General features: G+C 40.9%; 2 protein-coding genes across 4 annotated transcripts in view; one reads left to right on the plus strand and one right to left on the minus strand.

The window, feature by feature from the left end:
* Positions 1-941: 941 nt before the first annotated feature.
* tent2 (terminal nucleotidyltransferase 2) lies at positions 942-9,247 on the minus strand. Its single transcript, XM_044025649.1, has 15 exons — positions 9,175-9,247; positions 8,683-8,855; positions 7,261-7,368; positions 6,931-7,165; positions 6,725-6,839; positions 6,550-6,638; positions 6,404-6,461; positions 5,719-5,785; positions 5,539-5,615; positions 4,861-4,989; positions 4,735-4,778; positions 3,960-4,096; positions 2,671-2,762; positions 2,319-2,398; positions 942-1,929 (listed from the first exon to the last, which is right to left on the minus strand). The coding sequence occupies exons 2-15, from the start codon at positions 8,817-8,819 to the stop codon at positions 1,843-1,845; spliced, it is 1,455 nt and encodes a 484-aa protein (XP_043881584.1). The 5' UTR covers positions 8,820-8,855; positions 9,175-9,247; the 3' UTR covers positions 942-1,842.
* homer1b (homer scaffold protein 1b) overlaps positions 4,983-25,275 on the plus strand; it is a 33,160-nt gene continuing 12,867 nt past the window's right edge. For 2 of the 3 annotated variants that reach the window (XM_044025652.1, XM_044025653.1), the window contains exons 1-5: positions 4,983-5,079; positions 10,965-11,473; positions 17,280-17,436; positions 20,101-20,232; positions 22,274-22,366. In XM_044025652.1, the coding sequence (XP_043881587.1) occupies positions 11,454-11,473; positions 17,280-17,436; positions 20,101-20,232; positions 22,274-22,366 (402 nt within the window). In that variant the 5' untranslated portion in view covers positions 4,983-5,079; positions 10,965-11,453. Of the gene's footprint in view, positions 5,080-10,964; positions 11,474-16,956; positions 17,437-20,100; positions 20,233-22,273; positions 22,367-25,275 lie in introns of those variants that run through there. The other variant, XM_044025651.1, reaches the window with a different exon arrangement.

Genomic DNA, 25,275 nt, shown 5'->3' on the forward strand with positions numbered 1-25,275 from the left:
ATTGTGAAATTCAAGCTGCTGTAGAAACATGGTGGTACAAGAAGGCGACCTCTGTAAAGCACTGCACTTACCTGAAGTTGATATAAGAGGCTCATTATTATACGACAGTGATTCCCAAAGTGCGGGCCAAGAAAAGTCATTAAATATAAATAAATGTGTTTTCCATTTTCAGTGTTGAAGTGGCAACCGCCCCGTTACAAGTGGGATTCTCTCCCTCTTGGTAAGTATTACACACAAAGTCAGCTGAGCATGCTTTCTAAATGTTGGATGATTGGGTTTGGTTCCGTCTGGCTTGATCCTTACTTCCTTTCCTCACTTCTTCACATCTCCATTGCTGGTTTTTTTAATACCTAATACGTATGTGGGTTGCTTTCTTTGATTGTGTTTTTATCCCCTGAAGCACTTTAAGTTGCATTGCCTTGTATGGAAAGAGCTATATACAGTAAATAGTTTGATTCATTGATAGATTGATTGAGAACACTACATCAGTGACTTCAATGGTTTCTTGTGGAGCTCAAAATCATAAAGTGAAACAAATATATATATGCTTAGAGGTTTATTTTTTTTAAACAAACATTTAAAAGTCAATAATGTACAAATAGGCTCAAGAAAAAATATAAACCCAAGAAAAAGAAAAGAGAAAAAAAAAGCTGAGCTTGAAAGCCAGAGTTGTGACAATAACATGTATTAACATCTGTATTTGTTTGAATGAAACAGGTGAATAACTAAACTATTGCTGCAACTAACAATCATTTTAATAATCAATAAATCTGTCCATTATTTTATTGATGAATCGTTTGTTGATCACTGTTTCCCAAACCTGGAAATGACGTACCCCTATTTTTTTTTGTCCAAAAACCGAAATGATTCAGTTTGATTGATTTCTTTGTGAAATGGAGCAAAAAAACCCCCACTAATCATCACATTCAAGAAGCTGAAAAATAAAAAAAAAACAGCCCACTCAAACCGATGAATCAAATATCAAAATAGTGGCCGGTTAATAGTGGCAAATTTTCTTCATTTGTGAACCAGTCAAGCAAATAGTAATTTGTTTATAAAACTAAAACACAGACAGTAGACCAGTCAGGCAGGTGTAAGTGCATGAACACAGAATAAGTGCAACTGCTTCTGTGTTTTTCCATACTCAACTACTGTGACTTACAGTTACCATTTTAAACAAAAAAAGCCCCAGTACATTTAATGCAGTGGTAGACAAGAAAAGAAAAGTGTTAGTCCAACTTCCACTGCTGACCTAGGAGAAACAGAAACGAGGCTTTGATGTAACACATAAACCAGACTGACAATACTGTCTCTATGTTGTATAAATGGAAGAAAAACACTTTTCCAGTACGACCATGTGCGTTCAGGCTCAAACACCATGGATGCATCTAAAAGCTGTGCTCTGAGAAGAGTTTGAGACTTCTACTTGGAAACACCGCTGCTTCCATTGAAGCTTCAGACACACGTATAGACAGACAGCAAGTGTTCCTTTGCATCGTCTCCATGGTTTGTTTTTAAAGTGAACTGTGCACTTGGACAGAGAGCAGCAATAACCAGCTCTGATAACGTGGATCGTTGTTATCCTGCTTCAGTGCAGCATTTCCCCAAGTTTTGATTTCACAGTACCTTGCACTCTTGCCTGTTGGAATTTTTATATGACGTAATTTAAGGAAAGACAGCTTAGCACATGACACACGTGATATGGAAGCAGCCAGAGATTTCAGACTCCCATAAACTCTCAAGGTTCCTCGGCTCGTCTTTCAGCACATCTCAAGTCTTTTGTGACATGTGGTTGTTTTGAGGTAGAGGACTCCAGTCAGTTTGCCTCATCGGAGAAATCCTTTATCTACCGGACAACTCCTTGTTGATGATGGCTCTTACTGGGATGATCGAGTTCAGGTCCTTTGACTTGTGCAGTATCTGACATGCCTGCACAGATGGAAACACAGGAATATGAATAACTTGAGATGTGTTTCCGTCAAGTGGAACAGTTCAGTTTGGTGCAGTACATATTTTTTGGAATAGTACCAAAATAACCAGCAACAGAAAAACCTTTTTCCCTTGCGTTTCTTCATGATGTCACACTGCTACGACGTCACGCCAAGTATCTTGTTAATGCTAACACCCCGCTTACCAAGTAAAGGTACTGTTCTCAGTCGAAACGCAAGCCTGACCCAGGTCTTAACCGTTCCAAAATGTACCATACTGTACCAAACCGAACCGTGCCATGATGGAAACTTGGCAGTAAAGATGCTCCACTGTGATTCATGGAGAGAAAGACAATGTGAAGACTGCAGTTTTCTAAAAATGACACGTACCTCTGCAAACCGACTTTTGATGGCGTCAAACTTGATCCTCTCGTGGACTGCCCTGGCGACATTGTTTCTTTCAAATGGCTCTGAAACACAACACCAAGCATGCCATTTTAAACGGGGACATTTTCCTGTAGTTCTCCAAAGTTACTCAATCAGTAGCAGCTGGACTTGCAGGCTCCTTGAAGATGTTTCACCTCTCAAATCAAGAGGCTTGTTCAGTTCTTTAGGACTTCAGAAGTGAAGAAACATCTCCAAGTGCACCTGCTACTGATTCAGTGACTATTGGAGAACTATGACCTGGAGGAATGAGAATCTACACAGACAAGTAGCATGTGATGTCCACTGAAATGTTTACCTTCCACACATATGAATTTGTTTCTCCACTCTTTGGAGTTGTTCTTGGGGAAAGCTCTGGCCTCTCGAATAGAAATGACCTGCTGATCCCACCTTTAAGACACAGGAAAAAAGAAAACATATACACTTATTAGCGTAAAAAATAATCACAAAGACGAAGGTCATCAAGAGATGTGTCCATAACTCTACAGGCTGTTGTGAATCAATTAATAACATGCACATTTTCACTTCTGATGTTCTAATTCAGAGGATTTCTTTTTTACCCTTCAGGCATTTGTTGAGATTGGTTCAGTCCAGTGTAATCGAAACTTCATGAGAAACAAAAGTTATGTTAAGTAAAACTTATTTTTGTCAAACAAACACGATTTTTATGTGATTATGCCGACTGCAAAATTTCTAGCTGTAGTTTTTTTTTGCACCTGAATGGCTACGTTAAGGGCTGCAATGAACGATTATTTTCGTAACTGATTAAACTGATGATTCTTTTCTGGACTAATCAAATAATTGTTTGGTCCATAAAATGTCAGCAAATGTTGATCAGTATTTACCAAACCTGGAAATGATAATGAATGTTCTCAAATCTATTGTTTTGTCCACAAACCAAAATGATTAAGTTTTGATGATTTGATGATTATATGGAGCAAAGAAACCAGAAAATATTCACATTTGCAAAGCGGTTTTAATTATTTGGATTATTCGATTATCAAAATAGTAGACGATTAATGATTAAAAACGAGTAATTGTTTCGTTCACTTTGATCACAAACATATGTTTGTTTTATCTTACAGAATGTCATCAGATGAACATTCCTGTGTCTTCCAAGGTCCATCGCAGGTTGGTTCAAATATTTTACAAATAATTTAATTAACCATCCACTGTGTCTAGTTCAAGTTTAGTTTACTTGCAACAAACAGTTATTTATGTAAATGTTATTAAGAATGTACTTAAAATATGCAAAAGGAAAAATCACCCAACATACGATCAGTGCATATTTCTGTGGCGAGTTTTAGGTCACCCTTTTGACTGTGGCGTGACACATTAACACATATGCTGCAGACACAGTGATCATGGCATGTCATGTTAGTGCGGTGTAAGGCTAAAGGTCCCACCTGCTCCTGCCTCTCACCCCAGAAACATGAGACCAGACAAGAGGACGCAGGATAGAGGAATGGGAGGAGGAGAGAAAGGGAACCAGGGAGGCAGGAAACATTGGCCGAGGGAGAAAGAAAATGAGCAGGAGAAAGCGCCATGAAACGCGAGACTCAGTAATGTAACGTCCATGGTAGATACCTGAAGTCTCTGGCGTAGTATTTCAGAAAACCCAGGAGCAGCTCTCCCAGAGAGGACTGGTTTTTGGAGATGTAGGGCGGGATGTGTTTGGGTCCGTCTGGAATCATGTCGATTTCCATGAATGGATTAAAACACTCCTGAAAAATCAGACAGAACACTCAGAACTGAATAGCAGTGCCACTGTAGAGAACTTTAACTGTGATGGTGGAGGTTAAATTTAAGTGGTGTAGAAATAAGTTTTACACAATCAAAAATTAAAAAACTAGTTAGTTAAAACTAACTAACAACTAATTTTTTATTTGTTAAAGATTAGAAAACTGTTTCCACAACACTCAATGACAACGTTTCCAAGCACAGGACTACTTGTCCCAATGTACAAGTGAGGGGAATGGATTTATTGAATGAAAGGTGTCCGACTGCCTTCTTTCCCTTTCAGCTCGTTAGTACAGGAAGTTTCAGGTTTAGCATGCAGCTAGTTATCGGCAAGTCGAGCGTCACTCTGAGTCTTCCTAACCATCCATTAACTTAAAAATATCCTCAAGCTGACAGAGAATAATATTGGTGTCCTCATCAGTCCAGCAAATGTACTGTCACCGTTGTCTTATTATCTGTATCAGCTCCTTCTATCATATGAGAACTAACTCTTCGTCCAACTTTAAAAAAGTAAAATTTCAGACAGTCTTACATGTATTTTAAGATTCCGGTTTTAGACAAACTAACAAAATAATTAGTTTTTTTGTACAGGAAAACGAGATTTACATGTGAACACACTTACTGGGTGGTCCCTCTGCAGAGACGGGATCACAGGTTCCTTAAGAGCTGAAATGAAAACAACACATGAAATTCACTCAGTCGCATAAAAGCAAATGACAAATATTTGTTTGTGTGTGTTTGTGCTGACTTTGGAGGTAGTGCAGGACCATCAGCACCAGTGTGTAGCTGCTCAGAGTTCCTCTGCTGGCATCGTTGATCAGCATGTGTCGTGCCCACTTCTTGATGACAAGTATCAGGGGTCGTATCCTGAGATCAGCTGAGAGAGAAAGTGCACACAAACACCAACAGCTCAAAACAAGACTCCTTTTCCCTTTCTCTCAAGAACGGACTTCACTGGAATTAAAAGGTACATTGTTTAAGCTTTAGCAGCATTCATTGGTGAATTTGCATGTTGCAGCTGAATATCATTCACCGCACTCTTCCCTTCAAAGTGTGTTAGAAGAACCTGTGTAGTCTTATCAATACTCAAAAGATGTTTAGTCTATTGTTAGCTATTGTAAAAAAAAATATTCATACGATCAGGTGATTATACACTTATAAAAAAAAATTGCTTCCATTTTTGACTTATGAAAATCAATGTACACCCTTGACCTTTAAACCTTGAATTAAAAGTACAAATAAAATGTGTAAAAGTACATAATAATCAGCCAGTTAATAAAATAATAGTGAGCTAATGCACATGATTAGAAAATGCAAAAAACTGGCTTGATTAGTTGTTCCGTTTAAGTAAAAAAAACGGAACAGGAACAGATGAAGTTTAAATTCTTACAGCCACAGAAATCAGTGAAGCATTATTGTGACCCACCATAAGCGTAACTCCTCAGGAGGAATGTGTTTCTGATTCCCACCGTGTTGTTGATATTCAGATCAAACTCCAGATCACTAGAGAACAGAGAGGCATAGTAGAAGAGTTGCATGAAGACTCATCTCTGAATATGTTATGTTAAAAACAAAAGCTTCAAATCTGTGACTCTTGTGCTCCCACCTGTTTTTCTCTCTGAACTTGAGGATTGGCACTTTGGCTCTGATTAGCTGAGTCCTGTCTACATATGCTATAAATCAAAACAAGAATTTTTGAGATTCAAAATGATTTTCAGTTTCATTTCACAAATACATGAATAACTCTTGTTAAAGCTGGGTGAAAAGCTCCACCTAGTGGAGGTTTTGAAAAGCATGAACACAACTAATAAAAGCACTAATTAAGAAGAATTCAGTTTAGAGCTGCAACTAAGGATTATTTTCAGAATCGATTAATCTGTCAATTAATTTCTTGATTAATCAAGTGTTTGGTCCGTAAAATGTAAGAAAATATTGAAAAATGTTACCAAATCTGGAAATAATGCCATTCTCAGATGTATTGTTTTGTCCACAAACCAAAATGTTTCAGTTTTAAGGATTTCTTTGTCAAATGGCGCAATGGAATCAGAAAATATTCACATCTCATCTAAGAAGCTGAAAAAATCTGAAAGTTTGTTTGAATAATGAAAAAAAAATTAAAATCTCTAAAACTGAATAATCGATTAATTTAGTCATCGATTAATTGAATAATCATTGCAGCCCTAATCCAGTTAAATGGCTATAAGGAAAAACTGTGTTTAGCATGTTCAAAGCAAGGAAATAGACAAAAAAAACTACATATTGTATTTGTAACATATTGTTTCATTACTCACAGAGTGAATTAAACAACCTTTGGAGGGCAGAGAGTGTATGAATGGTATCAGCTCTTTTCTGAAACAACCAAAAAAGTGTAGATGTTCAAGGGGAAGTGGGCATCTGTATGATTATGTACAACACACATATACAAAGAGATACTCACTTTTGCCTGGATGACTAGACACAGGTCAGCGTCACTGCTCCGGCAGCCCAGTCCATTCATAGAGGACCCAGTCAAGTACAGCCGAGCCGCTGTAGGACACACACAACACAAATGTTTAAAGGGAGCCACAGAAAGACAATCAGAACAAAGAGTGGCTGTTAATCGTCATAAATACCTGTGTAGATGCGTCGTATGTCTTGCAGCAGTCGCGATCGGCATGATTCCTTCTTGGTCAAGTCAGATATCTGCTGCTGACAAGCTTCAAACAGCTCCACCATCTGAGCGCTCAGCTGAGGGCACAAACACATGAACACACACACACACAATCAGACTTATTGTACGGTGTGTTAGCAGCAGAGTGGGACCAACTAAACACTGTACCTTGTCCTTAGCATAGATCATCAAACAGTCGGGTCTTTGTGGGACAGTTATTGCCTCTGGGCGAGGATGGGAGCGTACGCTTGCATGAGGGCGGTCATAACCATCAAAGGTTGATCTTGAGGGCCTGGCAACAACTTCATCACGATACCGGGGCAGTGGCGGGGGTGTTCTTGGTCGGGGTGGGGAAAGACGTTGCCGTTTCACAACATGAGGACTGTATTCCTCATTCTGTCTCCTGAGAGAACGGTGACACATTAAAAAGCGACTTGTGGTGAGTTTAAAGAAACAGGTGAAAATATTCAACAGGGAATGAATCAGAAAAAGACATACTTGCGTCTGTTGGTCATAGTTACTGCATTAGGAGGGGGTAATGGTGGGGGTAATACTGGGGGTTGCCATTCATATTGGGGTAATCTGTCTCGAATAGGACCCTTGAAGCTGTAAAAACACAAGTTCATGTTACGCCACAGGACTAAAGAATATGCAAAGAAAACCTAAACAGAAATTGCATGTACTTGTCCTAAAGAGAACAAACCTAAAAATACACAACAGACAGCAGCGGCTTTCTCTGCTCCTTTGATGGGAAATTTTCAAAGGACAACCGTCTTACTACTTAACATCAATAGTGTCTAAATGAACAATTAAGTAAGCAATGCTGATTGAAAAACTAATACAGAGCATATGCAGTTCCCATTAAACTTAGTGTAAGACGGTTACTTCCAAGACAACTGGAGAGCGAGCCATACTTTTTTTATCTCCCTTCCTACTTCAAAGCTACTTTTAGTTACTAGTGATGGGAATTTTTAGTTGTATATTCTAAAGCAGCAGCCTGTACTGAATTCCTAACACTTAACTTTGAATAAATCATGTTATCTACCATTTCGCTTAAGAACTCTTGTGAAACAATTTCAGGCGCAGACTGTTGTGGCTGTATAACCTCTGCACAGCCACCTTGGGTCTGTTCCATGACCTTGGTTTCTATGGCAACTGCCATTGGAGATTAAGCCAGCTGGGTGCTATCAGTGTCTTTTAGGGATGCAATTGTATTCTCAATGTCAATTTTATGATACTGCAAAAACAAAACTGGCTTTGGGTCCATGACAACATTAAACAATATGTCTTAATTTCAGCTGTAGTTGAATGAGTGGAGGGAAGAGCAAACTACAGGGACCATCATCCCATGCATGCATACCCATAATTCTGATGCCATGATTCTGAAGCAGATGCCAGTGTGGTGAGGGAGAACAGAGCATGGAAATAGTATCTTTTAAATGTGCGTAACCTATGAGGTTCCATCACTGACCTGGGAGTTCTTAAAAGTATTGAGGGCTTTTAAAATGTTCTGTAGCATAGTGACACTTTACGTCTGTTCTTAACTGTACATTTTTTAATTTGAATGATTCTTATTTTATTAGTTTATTGGTTTTCCTTACTGTTTTATTGTGTATTTTACTCCTACTAACTTATGGGGTGCTTTTATTCTTTTAATGAGAAGCACTTTGAGTGCCTTGCAGATATTGAAAAGTGCTACACAAACAAACATCTATTGATTGGTTGAATGGAATATTCTCAACACATGAGCAGACCGATCCTATTTTTGATGATCACAATGAAATATTGATCCCATTTATCATTTTTCTTCCTTGTTTTTCTTTATAGTAAGAGGCAAACTTGCATAGACTGAGAGAATAAATAAAAGTGAGGTTAGTGAAGCTGCTGCTGATGGCGCTGCAGTGTCTTGGTCAGGCTCACCTGCTGACAGCAGCCATGTTCTGGTAGTTGTGAGGGTAAAACCGGGCCACCGGGGCGGAGGGCGTGTACGGGCCCTGCGTGTGAGAGCCATGCGTGTACGATGTCCGGTCTCTCGGAGTAGCACTGCGGTGGAACATGCTGGGGGTCCTCGCGGAGATACGTCATCAACTCAGCTGAGTGAAAACAAAAGTATTAACAACCAAAAATCACCGGAAAAAAAGTGAGACTCACACAAGCTCCAGAGATTTTCACAAACTGCGAGTGGCCACGAAATGTTTTGTCGCGAAAAAACAACAACAGCTGCGCGTGAAACAGATTGTGTAGCTAATTAGCAAAGTTAGCTCGTATTAACTTGGCAGTCTTTTCAAACCTATTACTAACACTTGTATGGTATGGGGTTTTCTATAGTGTTTTAAAGTGAGGACTATATCTGTGGAAATGTGTCGCTAAACGACGTTCACTCATAAAATGAACCTACACTCTTTCACTTACCAAATTTCATGTCACATGTAAACAAAACTGAAGCCACTGCCAGTAAGAAGATAACTTCCTGCTGCGTGCGCGCTTCCGCGTGGATGCCGTGACGTAATGGACTTTTCTTAAAGGCGCCGTAGCTGTGTGCTTATTAAAGGGATAATCTACCAAAAAATTAGCAACAATTTAGCACAGGCTGACATGGGATATAGTAGACATAAAACTTGAAAGTATTTCTTAAAATCAGTGATACGTGTTTTACAGCAATTTAAAAGTTAATTACAAAATTGTAACATTAAAAACATACCTATTTATGTTTAATGGCCCAGTTACGGCCCCTCACACTTTGGGAATCGCTGCACGAATCCACTATCTTTTGGATATTGTGGAACACTTGTGATTGTGTGCACACTCTTTGTTTGAAGCAATGTTGGATACCCAAATGAGATTAATTTGAATGATATCTTATAGCTGTAAATCTGATAAGGCCTTTCAGCAGTAAAATCTCCACGGCAGCTTCAGGATTTATCACATCAGTCTATCACGACTGTTCAGCTAACAGACTAAACTGTTGAACAGACCCTTTCCTTGTTATAAATGTAACAGACAAGTTCTATTTCAAGTTTTCTCTCTCTTCATATTCACGACTTGTCCACACTTTTCTTGACAATTTTTATGTTACCATGGTAGCTTTGTGAGTTCTGTGGTGTAGGCTGTGTGATGCAACAGTAGGCTGCAAATACTGTAAAGATGCAACATTATCAAGAGACATTCAGCTTATACCTTCAACTCCTGTGTCCTCTCAGAACAAAAATGTTGTTGTTTTGGTCTTAAATTGTCCTAATCCATTAAATGGAAGCATATTATATATATGCTCATTATATTATATTTGCTCAGCTCATAAGACACTGAAACAAACAAAACAGCACATGCAGACTCATAATAACAATATGATACAGGCAAGGATGGATTACTGAACGGGCCTACCCATCCCAGGGGCCCAAGGGCTCAGGGGGCCCTGAATATCTGTACTGTGTGTCATTGTGTATGTCACAGGAGAGCTTATTACAACAAACACCCTGTATCTGTCCCAGGATACAGGCCCAGAAGATGACCAAAAATCATGTGTTCTTTTTTGCTCATTGGCTACCAAAATAATACATATGTGACACACAATAGAACAAGTAATTACTACAGAATGAACTTGATTATAATAAAAGACGCCAGTCCACATAACAACAGAATAACCTGCCTTGCAAACATTTTTTTCCCCCTCTGTGAGCACAGAACTTCTCAAATAAAAAGTTCCTGTAAAAGCACCAAATCAGCCGGTCCCCTGAGCACCGAGTGACGTCACTGCGGAGGACGGTGTCGTGACGTAGGCAGTTCAATACTGTCACTGATCTGAGTGGGAGGAAAAGCGGATGCATTTGCCAGATGTGGAGTACACAGGAATCTGTGTGGATCAATAAAGCGCATACACACACACACACACACGCACGCACACACACACACAGCTTCAGCTTTAGAAGCTGCAGAATAACTGAATATAGAGTGTCACGTGATTTATTAAAAACATGCATTAACTCGTTTTGCAGAGGATTTAAGGTTTTAATCCAAGAGCGTGGTTATTGTGGAAATAATAGATGTGAAATAGCAGCAGACTGGGCGAGAGTGGGGGTGTATCCTGTGTGAACCCACGGTAATGAGAGAGAGAGAGCGAGAGAGAGAGAGAGAGAGAGGTGGACAGTGTGATGCTGTGCATAATCTGCTGCCTAAATGAGGCTTTTTCTTCTTCCCCACTCCAGGCAGCAGGACTTCTCCACCCTTTCAGTCAGGAGCTGTCATTTTGCGCGCCCTGTTTTGGTCGCGCGTCAAACCTCCATTGGACTCGGCGCTGGATCTCCCACAGAGCCGCTGCCGCCGCTTCAGCTGCTGCTGCTGCTGCTGCTCCATCATCACCAAACGCCCAACACCAGCGCAGCAGAGGAAGAGGCGGAGGAGCAGCAGGAGGAGGGAGGAGGAGGCTCAATGATCACCCGTGCCATGTGCACCGCGACATATATGTGTGAATTCATGCGGTGACAGACAGCAGCAGGGAGGAATGGAGCAGTGGTCATCATCGCATTCCTGAAGACGCACCACCGTGACGGCGATAACGCGGAGAAGACCTTCAGATCTGTCCACGCAGCAGCAGCCAATCCGAGAGAGACATTGCATTTTTTTATTATTTTTTTAATTAACCGAGAGGGGGAAAAAAATCAGTTGGAACCAGTGGTCAATTAAGTGTCGCCTCCATGTCAGCCACAACGATGGGGTAAGTGTGATCATTATTATTATTATTATTATTACATCACGTAAAAGGCTCATGACTGAGCTCCATCCTCTTCATCTCTGTATTCATGTCAGCTGCGACCGCCTCAGCATATGAACTTCTCTGCCATGGAAACCACAGCATGCATCACAAAATGATGTAGCCATATGTGTCTGTCCAACCATGAGGACAGACACAGAATGGAGGAGTCGAATGTTGCTGATTTAATATTAAAATAATAGAAACAGCTCAGACATCAGTAAACCACAGGTACAAACATAATCCTGCTATAATCTACAAAGAAAATAACTACAGGATGAATGAAATAATGGATAAATCTGATTATTTATTATTTTTGCAAGGACGGTGCACAATTAAATGTAGTTGTGCCAGAGTTGGCTTGCTGCTAATTTGCATCAGTTGTCCCTGAGCAGGTATATGAGATTACAAAATAAAAAAAATAAAAATAAAATAACAGTTCAATAACAACTTATACGTGCTAGAAGCAACAATTAATATGAATTAGCATGTATTTAACAATAGAACAGATACAATAAAAAGCGTGTAAATTAACACTATACTAAAATAGCACAAACATGACTGCAAGAATGCCTGCACTAGTGAGGGTCAGAACTAATACTAGTGATTAACAGGCTGTTTCACGTGTGGCTGAGTAGTGATCTTTCCAAGGCCTCGACGGGTTTACACATGAAAACAACACATTCTAAAGGCTCTTAGATAAACTAACTCATTCCTCTGCTCTGATGGTAAAACAGAAGCACAAATACAAATGCTGTTGCTGCTGTTATCAAACCTTTACCTTCCACAGAGTGCAGTAGATACCAAAGTGGGACTTTTTTGTAGGGTGGGGGGCAGCGGGGGTTGTGCTCAGGAAAGTTTACATTTAAATTCTACAGTTTCTTATTTATCTATACAGCAGCGAGAGTGCTAAATATAGCAGTAGACGCTGGTCTTTCTGTGTCACTGTTCACTCCCCTATTGAGCTCTTGAACGCCGTTATCACCAACGTTAAAATACACCGGTGTTAATAGACAGAGCAGCTACATACTTTTCACAGATAATTTGCTCTCTCATCATTCTCCTCTTCCTCACATATACTTCACACACTGGTGTAGTGACATTAGAGTAAGATGGAGCGAGAGATAAAGGGAATCTAATTTTGTTGTTATTTGTTTTGTTTTCTACGCACTCTGTTCAAAATTCCTCAGCTCCACTCCGATCCCATACAGTAGAACAGTATTTCTCTCAAAGTACCACCAGAGGAAGCTCACGTCCCACTGGTGGTACACGTGCCACACTTTGACAACCACGGTGTTAGACAGTTATGCAAGTCAGGAAGAAGCTGCATCTCCTCTCAAATGTTTCACGGTGCTCCGATCTCCCACACACATTTGGTCGCATGTCTTGTTCTAGAGAAGCTTTGGGAGACAGGATAATGACAACAATTACGATGGCTTAGGACGATAGAAAGTGGCAGCTGTCTCTATGGCAGCAAAGTGACCACTGCCGTACACATCCTCAACAACCAACAGACACCCATCAGTGAAATCAGTGAAATCTCACTCTCTCTCTCCACTGCGCCGTGCTGCTCATTTGCATGTCGCCTAACCCTGAGCTCAGCGGTCCATTTCCCCCACCAAGCCTGCCGTTCATTAACAGCTGTCTCCTGCAGTTCATTGTGATTAATTGCACAGCAGGAGGTTAACAATATGGCACGGGCATGGCGCGATTTCGAGGCATCGGCCAAAACTCCTGCATTAAGTATTTACAGTGCACTAGAGGCTTTCCAGGCGCCCACTCTGCCCTCCCACAGTGTGGGCAGCACATATCATTCAGCAGGCTCCCACTCAGCCTCAGCTCTCCACTGGGCTCTGCCATGCTGGTGACTAACTCACTGTTATGCAACTCACTCAGTGACTCAATAAAAATGTAAACTGTGAGTGGAAGCACAATGCTGCCATTAGAGTTCGAAGTATGTGTGCGTCCAGATGGGATGAGCGTGTGTGCACATACAGCAGGTGTGGATCCGTTATCGACACACTGATAGAGTCATATTTCACTTCCGGTTCTCATGGCTCAATATCAAGCCGCCGAATGCTCTGATGGTAATGACACGGAGGAGAGCATTAGTGTTGGATGAGAACTGGAGATGCCTCTGGTGTGCTCTCACTTCCCTGGGCAAATGCAATCAATGCTCACACAGACTCCGTTTCTTTCTCGGTTTTAGTCCTCGCTTGTCTGTGTGGGTGTGTGTGTGAGAGAGAGAGAGAGAGAAAGGGTTTATAGGCGCATCTCAGGTCATCCAAAGCCACTCCCAGTAGACTGGGGCAACAGGGAACTCTCTCGTTTAATGACTTCACCCCCCCTTAAAGAAGATGTACTTGCCGTCAGCCTTTCATCTGTCTAATTAATGAAGAACTGTGAAAACAAAAGGAAGGACAACTTGAAGAGAGGTAGAGGTGGAGGTGGAGGTGGCACAGCGAAGAAGGATCCCATGAACCGTGGACTGTTTCATTATGCTTCTGTTTCACTGTCAGTGTTTGCAGCGAGAGGAGCAGCTGTGTGGTTCGAGGCGACACACTGAAAAGAGTGGGATACACACTGTGTTTCTTTTTGTATAAGTATCTTTGTGAGGGCCAAAAAACTTATCAACCTAAGGGAGGAACGGCATTTTGGCTGGTCTTCAGATTAAGACCTGCTTTTAGGGTTAGGGTTAGAATTAGGTTTTGGTTATGGTTATTTTAAGCATTGGGCTTAGGCACTTAGTTGTGTTGGTTAAGATTAGGGTAAGGGGCAAACATGTGTGTCTGTGTTACCTCTGTATGACCTTTTCTCGCATACAACACTGACCTTGCCTGGAGACCAAAACCTGGTCTTAACGAGGCAGAACCTTTACCGTAACACTTTGTTTAGGCTGTTCAAATGAATGGAAGTCGATGCAGCATCGAATAGCTGTGCACACATGTGTGTGTGTGTGTGAAATAATACAATAAAATGACCAGATAACAAATCTTGCATGTGTGAAAATAGTATTATAAAGATTTTGTGTGTACTAATCCTTTAATACACACCTGAACTAGTCAGTCCACCTTTAGTGGCACCATTTTCTATGTTAGTAATATTATATTGTATTGTATTGTACAGTATATTATCAGTCAGTCTCACTCACTGTTTCACAGTGTATCATTCTTCATTCTTTTTCTATAAAACCAGCCATAGTTCGTGCTTGTGCAGCAGAGACTTTAGTGTTCCCCACCGGCTCCATCTTCTTCTGCTGGGAGATGGCCGGATTCATCAGCGCTCCATCGTCTCCTACATTCATCACCTCCTCCACGTTCTCCTGATCTCACCCTCCTCCTCCTCTCACTTCACTCTCCCTCTCTCTCGCTCTCTCTCATGCTGCCTGCTCGTGCTCTTGCTCCCTGTTTTAACGTTCCCCTTCCATCACCTGCCCTTGTGTCACGCAGAACACTCTGAATACTCAGCATCTCCTCCTCGTCTCCTCCTCTACACTCTTACGTTTCAGCTTTTCCTCATCCATTTCCTCTGATGATAGTCCTCGTGTATTAGGGCGGTCAGCACATTCACACGCTTCTTACTTTCTTTCTTTCTTTCTTGGTAGGTCGATGTATTTGGACTTTTCTCAGTACTGTGCAAAAGTCTTATGGCACCACCAGCTTTGTTGTTTTTGTGTCTGTCAAATTCTGTGATCATTGGCATGTGGATTAGAATGATGTGGCTGAAAGTTGGTCTTGTATATTAGCAAACTGTCAATGAGTTTAAGCCATACAACAAGAATAAATCTGGTGAAGTAGACCCTTTTTACGGCAGACATGAAGTAGTAGGACAAAAACCAGTAACATTATGTATGGTTCCGCTCCAGGCTTAAGTGAGCCAGAGTTGTGCTATTGTTTAAGTATAAGGGAAGGTCACACTAAATACGTTTCTACTTTTACCTAAAGAAAAGAAAAGAAAAATGATATGAACATCGTGAATGATTACGTGCAACGTAACGTAACTGAAGAACAGAGATTTGACGTCTGGGACGTACTGCTACACCCCAGCGAGAAGTCTAGCATGTTAGCATTTTTTTCTATTTCCCTGCCGAGTCTGGCGTCTCCTACGACGTGCACCTGGACGTTGACCAATAGGATAACGGAGTGCTCTGATGCTGTCGTGGGATGCTGCTACTGTTAGCATGGAAGAACGTTTCATTGAGCTTTGGCAACAGAACCCTTGTCTCTTTGGCACGACGGTAGCTCAGTGGTTGACATGGTGACCATCGTGAAAGACAAAAATATCATAGGAGTAGATACAGTTTTTTTTGCAAGTGGTGGGCGTCATTTCTGGATCGGACTTCTTGGCACAGGCCTTCATGTAAAAAATCAAAGTGCCAAAAAGTTGCTGTTGTTTTTTGGTTTTTTTTTACACAGTCACACGAATCAAGGAGCTCCAAAAATGTGCCACAGCTCCATCATATTATGTAATGCATAAAGAGATGCCAGTTGCCAAGAGGCTATTGCACAGATCATCGAGACAGAGGCCATGCTTGTGTGTGTGATGTGTGCTCAAAAATGACTCACAGTTCTGCCACTTACACTGCTGTCCATGATTATGATAATTCACACACACACACACACACAGCACTACAAGCGGCTTTGTGGAATGGCGTTAATCATCCCAGATTCAGATCCTCTCTCTCTCCTCTCTGACTTCCCATACTTGTCACATTCCCTATCATTCTTCCTCTCTTCCTGCCAAACTTCTCTCTCTGTCTTCCTATTTTACTTTCTTTCTTTTTCTTTCTTTCCCAGTCTTGGCTAATCACACTCAGGAGGGGTGCTGCTGCTGAATTTTAATATTAATTTATACAGCAGGCCTTTGATGTACCCCATCACCCCCTCAGTGCAGTGTAAGCACTTCTCTATCTCCTGCTCTGCCAGCACTGCCAGCCCAGAATATCTCCCTCTGCACCCTGTGCTTTGAGTGTGTGTGTGTGTGTGTGTGTGTGTGTGTGTGTGTGTGTGTGTACTGACTGTAGATATTACTCAAGACGCTCCAACAATGCTGGCACTGAAAGAGCAAAGTGAGCAGTGATGGATAAATGGAAGATGAGTGAAGGTTACACGTGAGTGACAAGTGAAATAACAGTCAAAAACAACATCTCAAATGAGCTTAAATCTAAATCCTAGTTTGAGTGTCAGCGAGGAGTTACGTAATCTCAAGGTGAACCCATCGCAGGGTTCTGATCATCTTCTGGTCCAGGCTGCACGGGCGACACTCCACATCATATATTAATAGTTCCATTACATGTGTGTTTGTGTGTGGAAAGTGCAGCTCGGTGGGGTGTGTCTGTGGTAGTTAACCATGGCCTACTGTCTATATTTAGCCTTAGACCCTCTCCTTCCCCCCCTGTGCTCCCGTGTGTGACCCTCTGCTCAAAGCTGCAGGCATTCCCATATCAGAGCAGAGAGAGACCAGTCAAGAAAGACTGAAGAGACTTTCTGCTGGATAGCTGCACACACTGGCCGGGTGCATTAGAGATGGATTTGGAAAGTGCTTCTCTCGCTTGTCGTGCATGCTTGCGAGACTATGAGTATACGCAGTGATACTCTGACAGCCTCTCTTCCTGTGGTATAACTATGGAGGATGGCGAGTTGGAAATTCGGTTGCCAGGGCGATCTGACTCCCCCGTGGGCAGCAGGAGATTCAGTGCAGGCGGCGGGTTAGGTGAGACGTTGGTGCTGCGGCACAAAGAGGTTCACCACTTCTTCTTCGTCCCCTTCAGGGAGCAGCCCATCTACAGCACGAGGGCCCACGTCTTCCAGATCGACCCCAACACCAAGAAGAACTGGCTGCCCACCAGCAAGCACGCCGTCACCGTCTCCTACTTCTACGACAGCACGCGCAACGTCTACCGCATCATCAGCCTGGATGGCACCAAGGTGAGCGTTTTCACTGTTCCTCTCCCACTGTGCCCAGAGTGTTATATTTTAATTTCCACCAGCTGGATGTTCCAGATGTTTCTTTATAATGACCTTGTCACACATTAAACAACCTTCCAGTACATTTTAGTGGTCAATACATTTACATGACATTAGTTTGTTGGTCTGACTAAAACAGGACTTTTAAAATACGTGTTAAGATGTTAGTCTGACTGAATTTTGAATTTCTCAAAGGTGGACTAACACACCCAGATAATCAAACTTTGCTTAGGTGCTTTGCACATATTGCACATTTCCCACCCTCAAAAGTAAGGAACAGGCTAGTTAACATGAATGGCAGTTTCCATAGAGCTGACCCAGCTCCCCATTCTCATTCCTTCTCACACTTTTATTATTAATTATTTTATCTTCAATTTCTGCCAAAGGGAAATCATTTCACTTTTTACACACTGCACCTTTAATGGATGGCAGGAGGAGTGGTGCTAGCCGCCAGCTAAAGCTGTTTTGGTCAGTTATAGGGCAACCGGAAGATGTCTAATACTAACAAGCTGAGAGGGCGAATATATCGCCACCTAGGGTAGCGGAGTCACAGAAAAGGGTTCACACTAGACAGACAAGACAAAATCAGACACAGGACAATTGAGCCACAGAAATGAAGTCCATAAAATACATTAAATTAAACACTGCATACATTATACTTCCTTAAAGGCCTAACCAGTCCTTCCTAGGGGATTTGTTTTGGTTAAGAAGTGAGTAACTGATTCCTGGCTCGTGTTTCTACAGTGAGACAAAGACAGTACTGGACATGTACTCACTGTTAGTGTCCATGAGCTCTAACATACAAACACTGTGTGAAATCAGGTCAGTGTTGCAGCCTGTCCCAAGTCTGACGACTCATGTTTCATCATGTGTATGCATGCAATTACTGTAGTCATGAGTGTGTGTGTGTGTGTGTGTGTCTGCACACCAGAGTTCACACTTCATGTCTCAGGTTATTCTTGTTAGAAAATCCCGTTGGGATATTTATGCTGGGCATAGTGCGATGGACCAGACGCACATATTCACACTCGCCCGCTGTCAGTCATGGAGACAGGAACAGGAGGGGTGAAAATAAATGAGAGAAACAGGTGACAGAGTGAAAGGGATGTGTGGTTATAGGACGAGGGTGAACGAACGTGGAAACCAGGTGAGTGAGAGAGGTCAGAGAGCTGTGAAGGACCGAGGGAAGCAAAGCACGGTCAAGGACGAGCCATTTTCTGATGGTCGGTGCAGCAACTGCCCTACATCAGGCAGCGCTCAATAGAAAATCAGCAAATTCAATGCTCAGCCACTGGCTGACTAATTGTTATGTGTTAATCCGACCAGAATGTCCGCCATTACATAACACAACTAATTGATCAGCTTTTAATTTGTTACTTAACAGAGGAAGTTTACAGGCAGATTTCTATCATGTCTAATGGAAATCAAAGGACTTGCATATTAAAACTGTTGTGTGTAAGTTTATTATTTTCATAATTGGTTAATCTGTCAATCTCCCACACTTTACCTTTACGTACTTCTTGAGATTTTGTCAAACTCAGGCATGACGTGGCATAATAAAATAGTACTGCACTCACCAGTCTCTTGAAGTTCAATGAAGGTTTAGCAGTCTGCGATGAGTGATGTTCGATGAATTTATTCAAATGTTCCTGGCCATGGAGGCAAACTTTAATACAAACATGCACATAATCTGATGCTATCCCTATTGTGAAGATCAGTCCTCAGCAATGACCCATACATTATATTCATCTGTCTAATGACCTTTACATATGACACAAGTGTCAGGAAGACAGGAGTTCTCTCTCCATTTGTTCCATCATTATCTATGTTTATGGACCGACTGGGATCTGATTGGCTCCTCACAGGAAAGGAATGAACACAGTATCTTACCCTTGGCATCGACCTTGGATTAGCTCGTGTGCAGTGTCTAATCACAGACTTTACTGAGAGCTGTCTACAACGTATGTGACCTTTCAACCTTTAACCTCAGCTCCAGTGATGTATTTACATCCTGTGGTAAACCGCTGGTACACATACCACAGTTTGAGAACCGCGGGCCTATACAAGAGCATCTTCTCAACCACTGTTCTTCAATTAGCCCTGGTTTATAATAAATACTATTTAAAAACACTGGCCAAAAAGAGATGAGTGAGGGTCATGAACTTCCCTCACGTCTGCTCTATTAAAACCATTGTTAAATCAGTTCACACACACAATACAGTGGTGTTTAGGTCTCATCTCGTGCATCCATGTTCCCACGCTGCACTCAGGAAGTGAATCATTTTATGATGAGGTAGACGGGTGATGGGGCAGCCCATGGCCAAGTTGAAAGGCTTGGCTTGGCTTGTGACTGAAAGGTTGCCGGTTTGAGTCCCCACCAGGTCAAGGGCTGGGGTACCTAATCCTTGAAGTAACCCCGTTTCTGTTCACAAAGACCAAATAGAAGTAGAGTAACAACATCAATCAAGTTAAAGATTAGATGAAACAGAGAAAAACATCTAATCCCCATGGAAGGAAGCAAAGCGCGTCTGAACGACACACACACATACAGTTTTTTATACAAACTGCAATATTACAGGAAGTGTAATACATAATAAATGGACGGTCTCTGTCTCTGTCTCGCAGGCAATAATCAACAGCACCATCAGCCCCAACATGACGTTCACCAAGACCTCACAGAAGTTTGGCCAGTGGGCGGACAGTCGAGCCAACACTGTCTACGGCCTGGGATTCTCCACTGAGCATCACCTGTCCAAGGTACCCCACACACACACACACACACACACACACACACTCACTGGTTTCCATGACTTCAGAGGACATTACGTTGACTTACATTAATTTCCAAATTTGCAAAAATTAAATGTTTTTACAAAGGCACCACTTCCTTTCAACCCGTCTTTCAAAATAAGAGCCACTGGCTTTTTCTTACTGCTTATATCAAACCTTTGCCACAACATTCACTGTATTAGTTAATTTTATGAAATACAATAAAATAAAATAAAATAAAATAAACGTTGGAATGTCATTATAAAAGCCCTCGTCTTGGCCGTTGGTATGTCCAACAGTATATTATATATTATGTGTCTTACTGTCACTTGCAGCATTTGTTATATTCCCTTTCAGTAAGGACTTTTTGTAATCATGGATTGCACTTCCACGCCACTGCAGGTTCAAATGTTATGACTTCCTGTTTGGATTTAAAAGTTATACACTACAGTTCTAGAGTTTAGTTTGTTACCGAACTTACCTCATCGTCATCGTCCCGAAACACTTACACTGTAAACTACTGTATTTAATTAACATCCCTGAACCAGAGCTATTATATTGCACCAAAGTGAAATGGTATCGAGTTATTCATTTCAGCTCACACACACTCACACACTCACACAGAGCACTGGCTCCAGCAGAGTTGTCAATTTGATTTCCTCACCACCCGACTCTCTGCAGCACTGCATGTACTCGATTACTCTGTAAAAGTGTGGGATGAACCACGACACCCTGAAGCAGCCTTTTTAAAACTGTGGGGCGGGGGGGGGGGTTGACTTTCCAGTGGGGGCATGAGTTCTGTTTTTGAAGTCCTAACTAAAGTTTAGCAGGTGGAACTTTTGGTCTCGCTGTAAGTCGGACTCATTTAAGTGACGTACCACAGCAAAATCTAGATTCTGACAGGGGCAAAAAGAAAACTGCAATGTTTCAGAAACTAACAACAAGCCAACGTCAGCCGAACGGAACAATGATTCACGACAACCAAGAAAATGCCACCAAAGACCTCTCTGTGTGTTGTGTCTCAAACATTGGAAGGGGACAGCATTTGTATTGCTAATACAAAAAAAAGCAAATTATTGATATTGGTAAAGTATTCTTTGTTATCCAAATGTATTTATTTGTTTAAAAGATGACACTGTTATAGTTATAATTGCACATTTCATATTTTTGTTTCTAAATTGCTTTCTCATGAAGCAATATTGAGGTTATTTGTATTACTAAAGCAAAAATGTTACTTGCACAACAAATTAATGAAAGAAAAGTGAAACGTTTGTTCTAATATTGATTCAATAAATGTTATACTTGACACATTGTTACAATTTAAGAGTCGGGGGCCTGGGAAATGTCTTCCTCCAAAGGGGGGCCCAACAAAAAAAGTTTGAGAACCACAGCCCTAAAGGGACATCAGCCAGGGATGTGAGTGAGCCTGTGTGTTTATATTTGCACAGCCGAGCTCATCTTACCTCAGGCTCATATACAAAAATAACCTGAGATCAACTTCGGCTACTGACCATTTCTGATTTAAGGAAAACATTCCACCAGGGGAAAAAAACACAGTGGTACAGTCCGCTTTGTTCAGTGTGTGTGTGTGTGTGTCTGCATTAGAAAGGTTATTAACAGTGACCTTGTAAGCTCACATTTCTGCTTAGCCATTATGGGATGGAACCTTCATTTCCAGGTTTAACCGTGGGTTGTTATTGGCAACTGTGTGTGTACTTGTATTTATGAATGGCAAACACTGACCTTGTCTGGACTAATAGACCAAAATCTGGTCCTAATGAGGCAGAGTGTCATTACTGATGAACTGATTAAGTTTAGGGCTAATGTTTGAATTGCTGTTAATGTTAAGGTAATGGGTTAGGCCTCAACTGGTTATAGTTAAAATGAATGAAAGTCAATGCAGTGTCCTCACAAGATGAGCTGTACAAACCTGTTTGTGTGTGTGTTTGTGCACATATGGCTTTACTGATCAGATTAAGCCACAGTTGTGTATGGATTATAGTCTGATGTGGCTCTTCTCTGTGTCCAGTTTGCAGAGAAGTTTGCAGAGTACAAAGAAGCAGCACGGCTCGCTAAAGAGAAGAGTCAAGAAAAGATGGAGATGGCTACGTCTCCCTCTCAGGTACGGTCACAATTACACTGCTGCACTAATCTGTCCCAAGACACAAAGTCTTAATTCTTGCCTTTCATTTAAACACTCACTCTTCTACAAGCCTATATTTTTAACCCATCCATCCATCCGTCTCACTCACACATGTAAAATGTTATTTTTTCACGTTAAATGTAGGTTTAACTGTTACTCTTAGCAGTGTTTGTAGCTGGAAGCCATAGCAATGTGTACACAGATTTAAACCAAATCCAATTATATTTGTATAGCGCCAAATCACAACATACAGTTGCTCAAGGCACACAAGACAAGCTGACATCTTACTATGTTAGAGAGAGAGAAGAAAGAAAGAAAGAAAGAAAGAAACTGGGTTAAGTGATCGCTTTTAATCTATTACTAAAGTAATCAGCTACTATTTTGATAATCGATTAATAATTATTTTTGTCGATTCAAGTGTTTTTTAAATTAAAAGGTTCTCAGATTTTTCAGCTTCTTACATTGTGAATTATTAGTGGGAGATAGGTGATTTGTTTAATTTTCTACACACTTTGGTCAAAAATCCTCAGTTCCACTCCGATCACATGCCCTGGTATATACATTAGAACAGTATTTCTGTATTTTTACCACCTGAGGAAGCTCGCGTACCACAGTTTGAGAACCATGGTTTTAGGCCATGCATGTAAACGTAAACCTATCAGTACAGTCGGGTCATGTTGCCTTTGACAAACCCAGGTTCACTGTTAGCCACAGACAAATACGGCACAGACTTTTGTGTAGATACACTTAAAGCAACATAATTGTAATGTCTTATGGTGTTACATGGTGATGAATAACAAAGATAAAGGTGATCCTTGTAATTTATATGTTTTACACAGTGAATATGAACTATTACCATCAAACTACAGATATTGGGTCCTTCTCATCAATCATGCTTAATGAGAAATTAAATCACCCAATGAGGGGTGAATGGATTTTCTTTTCTTTTTTCTTTTTTTTTAATCTTGTCTGCTATGATTGTTTTAATGTGGGTAATTGTATTAAGTGGTCACTTGTAATGTGTCTAATTATATTATGCCGTTAACTGTATCTATATTGTCATTAGGTTATAAATGGAGCTGCTGTACGACAAAATGGAACAAAGACGTTTTCACCACAGACAGAGTCTATGTCTTGACAGCAAAAAAATAAGAAGCAAAAAAATAAAAATAAAACAAAACAAAAGAGGCAGAAACAATGCAAAGCAGCAGCAGAAGGTAACAATAAAACACAATGAGCAAGAACAGGGACCAGAACACAGGAACACACTGATATCAAACACTGGGGAGCACAGAGACTTTTTTGTTTGTTATGTATTAGCTTGTTATGCACACAGTACCGGCGTTTTGGGAGCCCTAAAATGTTATTTTTGGAAAACGGGTCCCAGAGTGATAAGATCTCAAAACAGTACCCTTGAATTTGTGTAGAGAACCAATGGTGTCGCCGTCTTTGTCGTCGTCTTCTTCTTCTTCTTCTTGTGTTTGGAGTTTATGCTACAGTGTTTTGTTGGAGGGTTGTGTGTGTGAAGGCATTTCTTGAAACAAAACTGTGTTATCAAAACTTTTTAAGACCGGGAAAGAAAAAGGTCATATAGGAAAAGTTCTGTTTCTGTGTGGAAACACACTCGAGATGCAATGATAAAACCTGGATGAAACACGTTTGGGTCGGGGGCAGACAATCACAAAGGAGGGAGAACAGGACAGGAAGTAGAACCAAACAAGATACATACACGAAGAAGACCTACAAAATAAAACAGGAAATTGACAAGACACAAGGAAAACAGAAAAATAGAAACAAAGAACTAAAAACTCCAGGTTTAAGTAAAGAGAATGAACAACAAACACGTCCAATAGATACACGGATAGATCAAGTGTATAGAGTCATAAAATTATAAAGTTTAAAGGGTTAGTAATTAAAAAATAAATTAAAAAAGAATTAAATTTAGCTGATGATTTCTTTGTTATACGAGCAAAAGTATTCACATTTAAGAAGCTGAAAATTCATTTAGTAATCGATTAATACACTTTTAATACATTTTCTTTGTACATAACCACCCTATATATGTAAAAAAAAAAAAAACACACGTATGAGGTATGTGTTTATGTTGGACATCTAATTATAGAGGCATGTGTCGCTGTGTCTGAGAGTAAATTAGCTTGTTTTAGAGGAGAATCCCCAGAGAAATCTCTTCTTTAATTTAAAGGCTGCTAACAGGCTTTGCATCCTCGTCTGTTCATTATGGAGGCAACAGAAGCAACAAACACCCCCCACACACACCATCACCCCCGCAGTACTGTGCTCTATTACTTGCTCTATCCATGCAAAGGCCCACATTGGCTACAATACCTTGTTCCTCCCATGGGAGGATGTTTCTTTAATGAAGCCAAGTTGACAGCTTCTCTCCCATCAGGGGTTGAAGGCTACATGTACTCTGTCCACTATACTGTGCGCTGTACTACACTGTGTGTTGTGTTGATGGAGCAGGAGGAAAATGACTATAAAACCTAAAACCTTCCTGCAACTGAATCTGCTCCGTTTTTAACATCAAAAGTCACTATGAAAATATCCAGGAAAATGTTTGTGAGAGAATACAAGTCTTTCTCACTTAACAGTCTTCACTTTTATTCGTTAATCCCCTCAATAATGACCACAGTATAATTATAATAACGTATAGGTGTCACTTATGACGTTCCCGAGGCAATCGGTCAATGTATGGCAAAATTATGGGGCACTTCCTGTTTGGTGGCGAATGGTCGAAATTTGCCAAACTTCCTTGGCCACGTGCTTTTGAATGCACAAAACCATTTACGTTTATTTATGAAGCGAATTAAAGGGCACCTCCAGTTTTCGAAAGACCTACTTCCTGTGTGCAGGTCAGTCTGATCTCA

The sequence above is a fragment of the Solea senegalensis genome, linkage group LG5 (assembly GCF_019176455.1).
Source record: "Solea senegalensis isolate Sse05_10M linkage group LG5, IFAPA_SoseM_1, whole genome shotgun sequence".
Classification (NCBI taxonomy): Eukaryota; Metazoa; Chordata; class Actinopteri; order Pleuronectiformes; family Soleidae; genus Solea; species Solea senegalensis.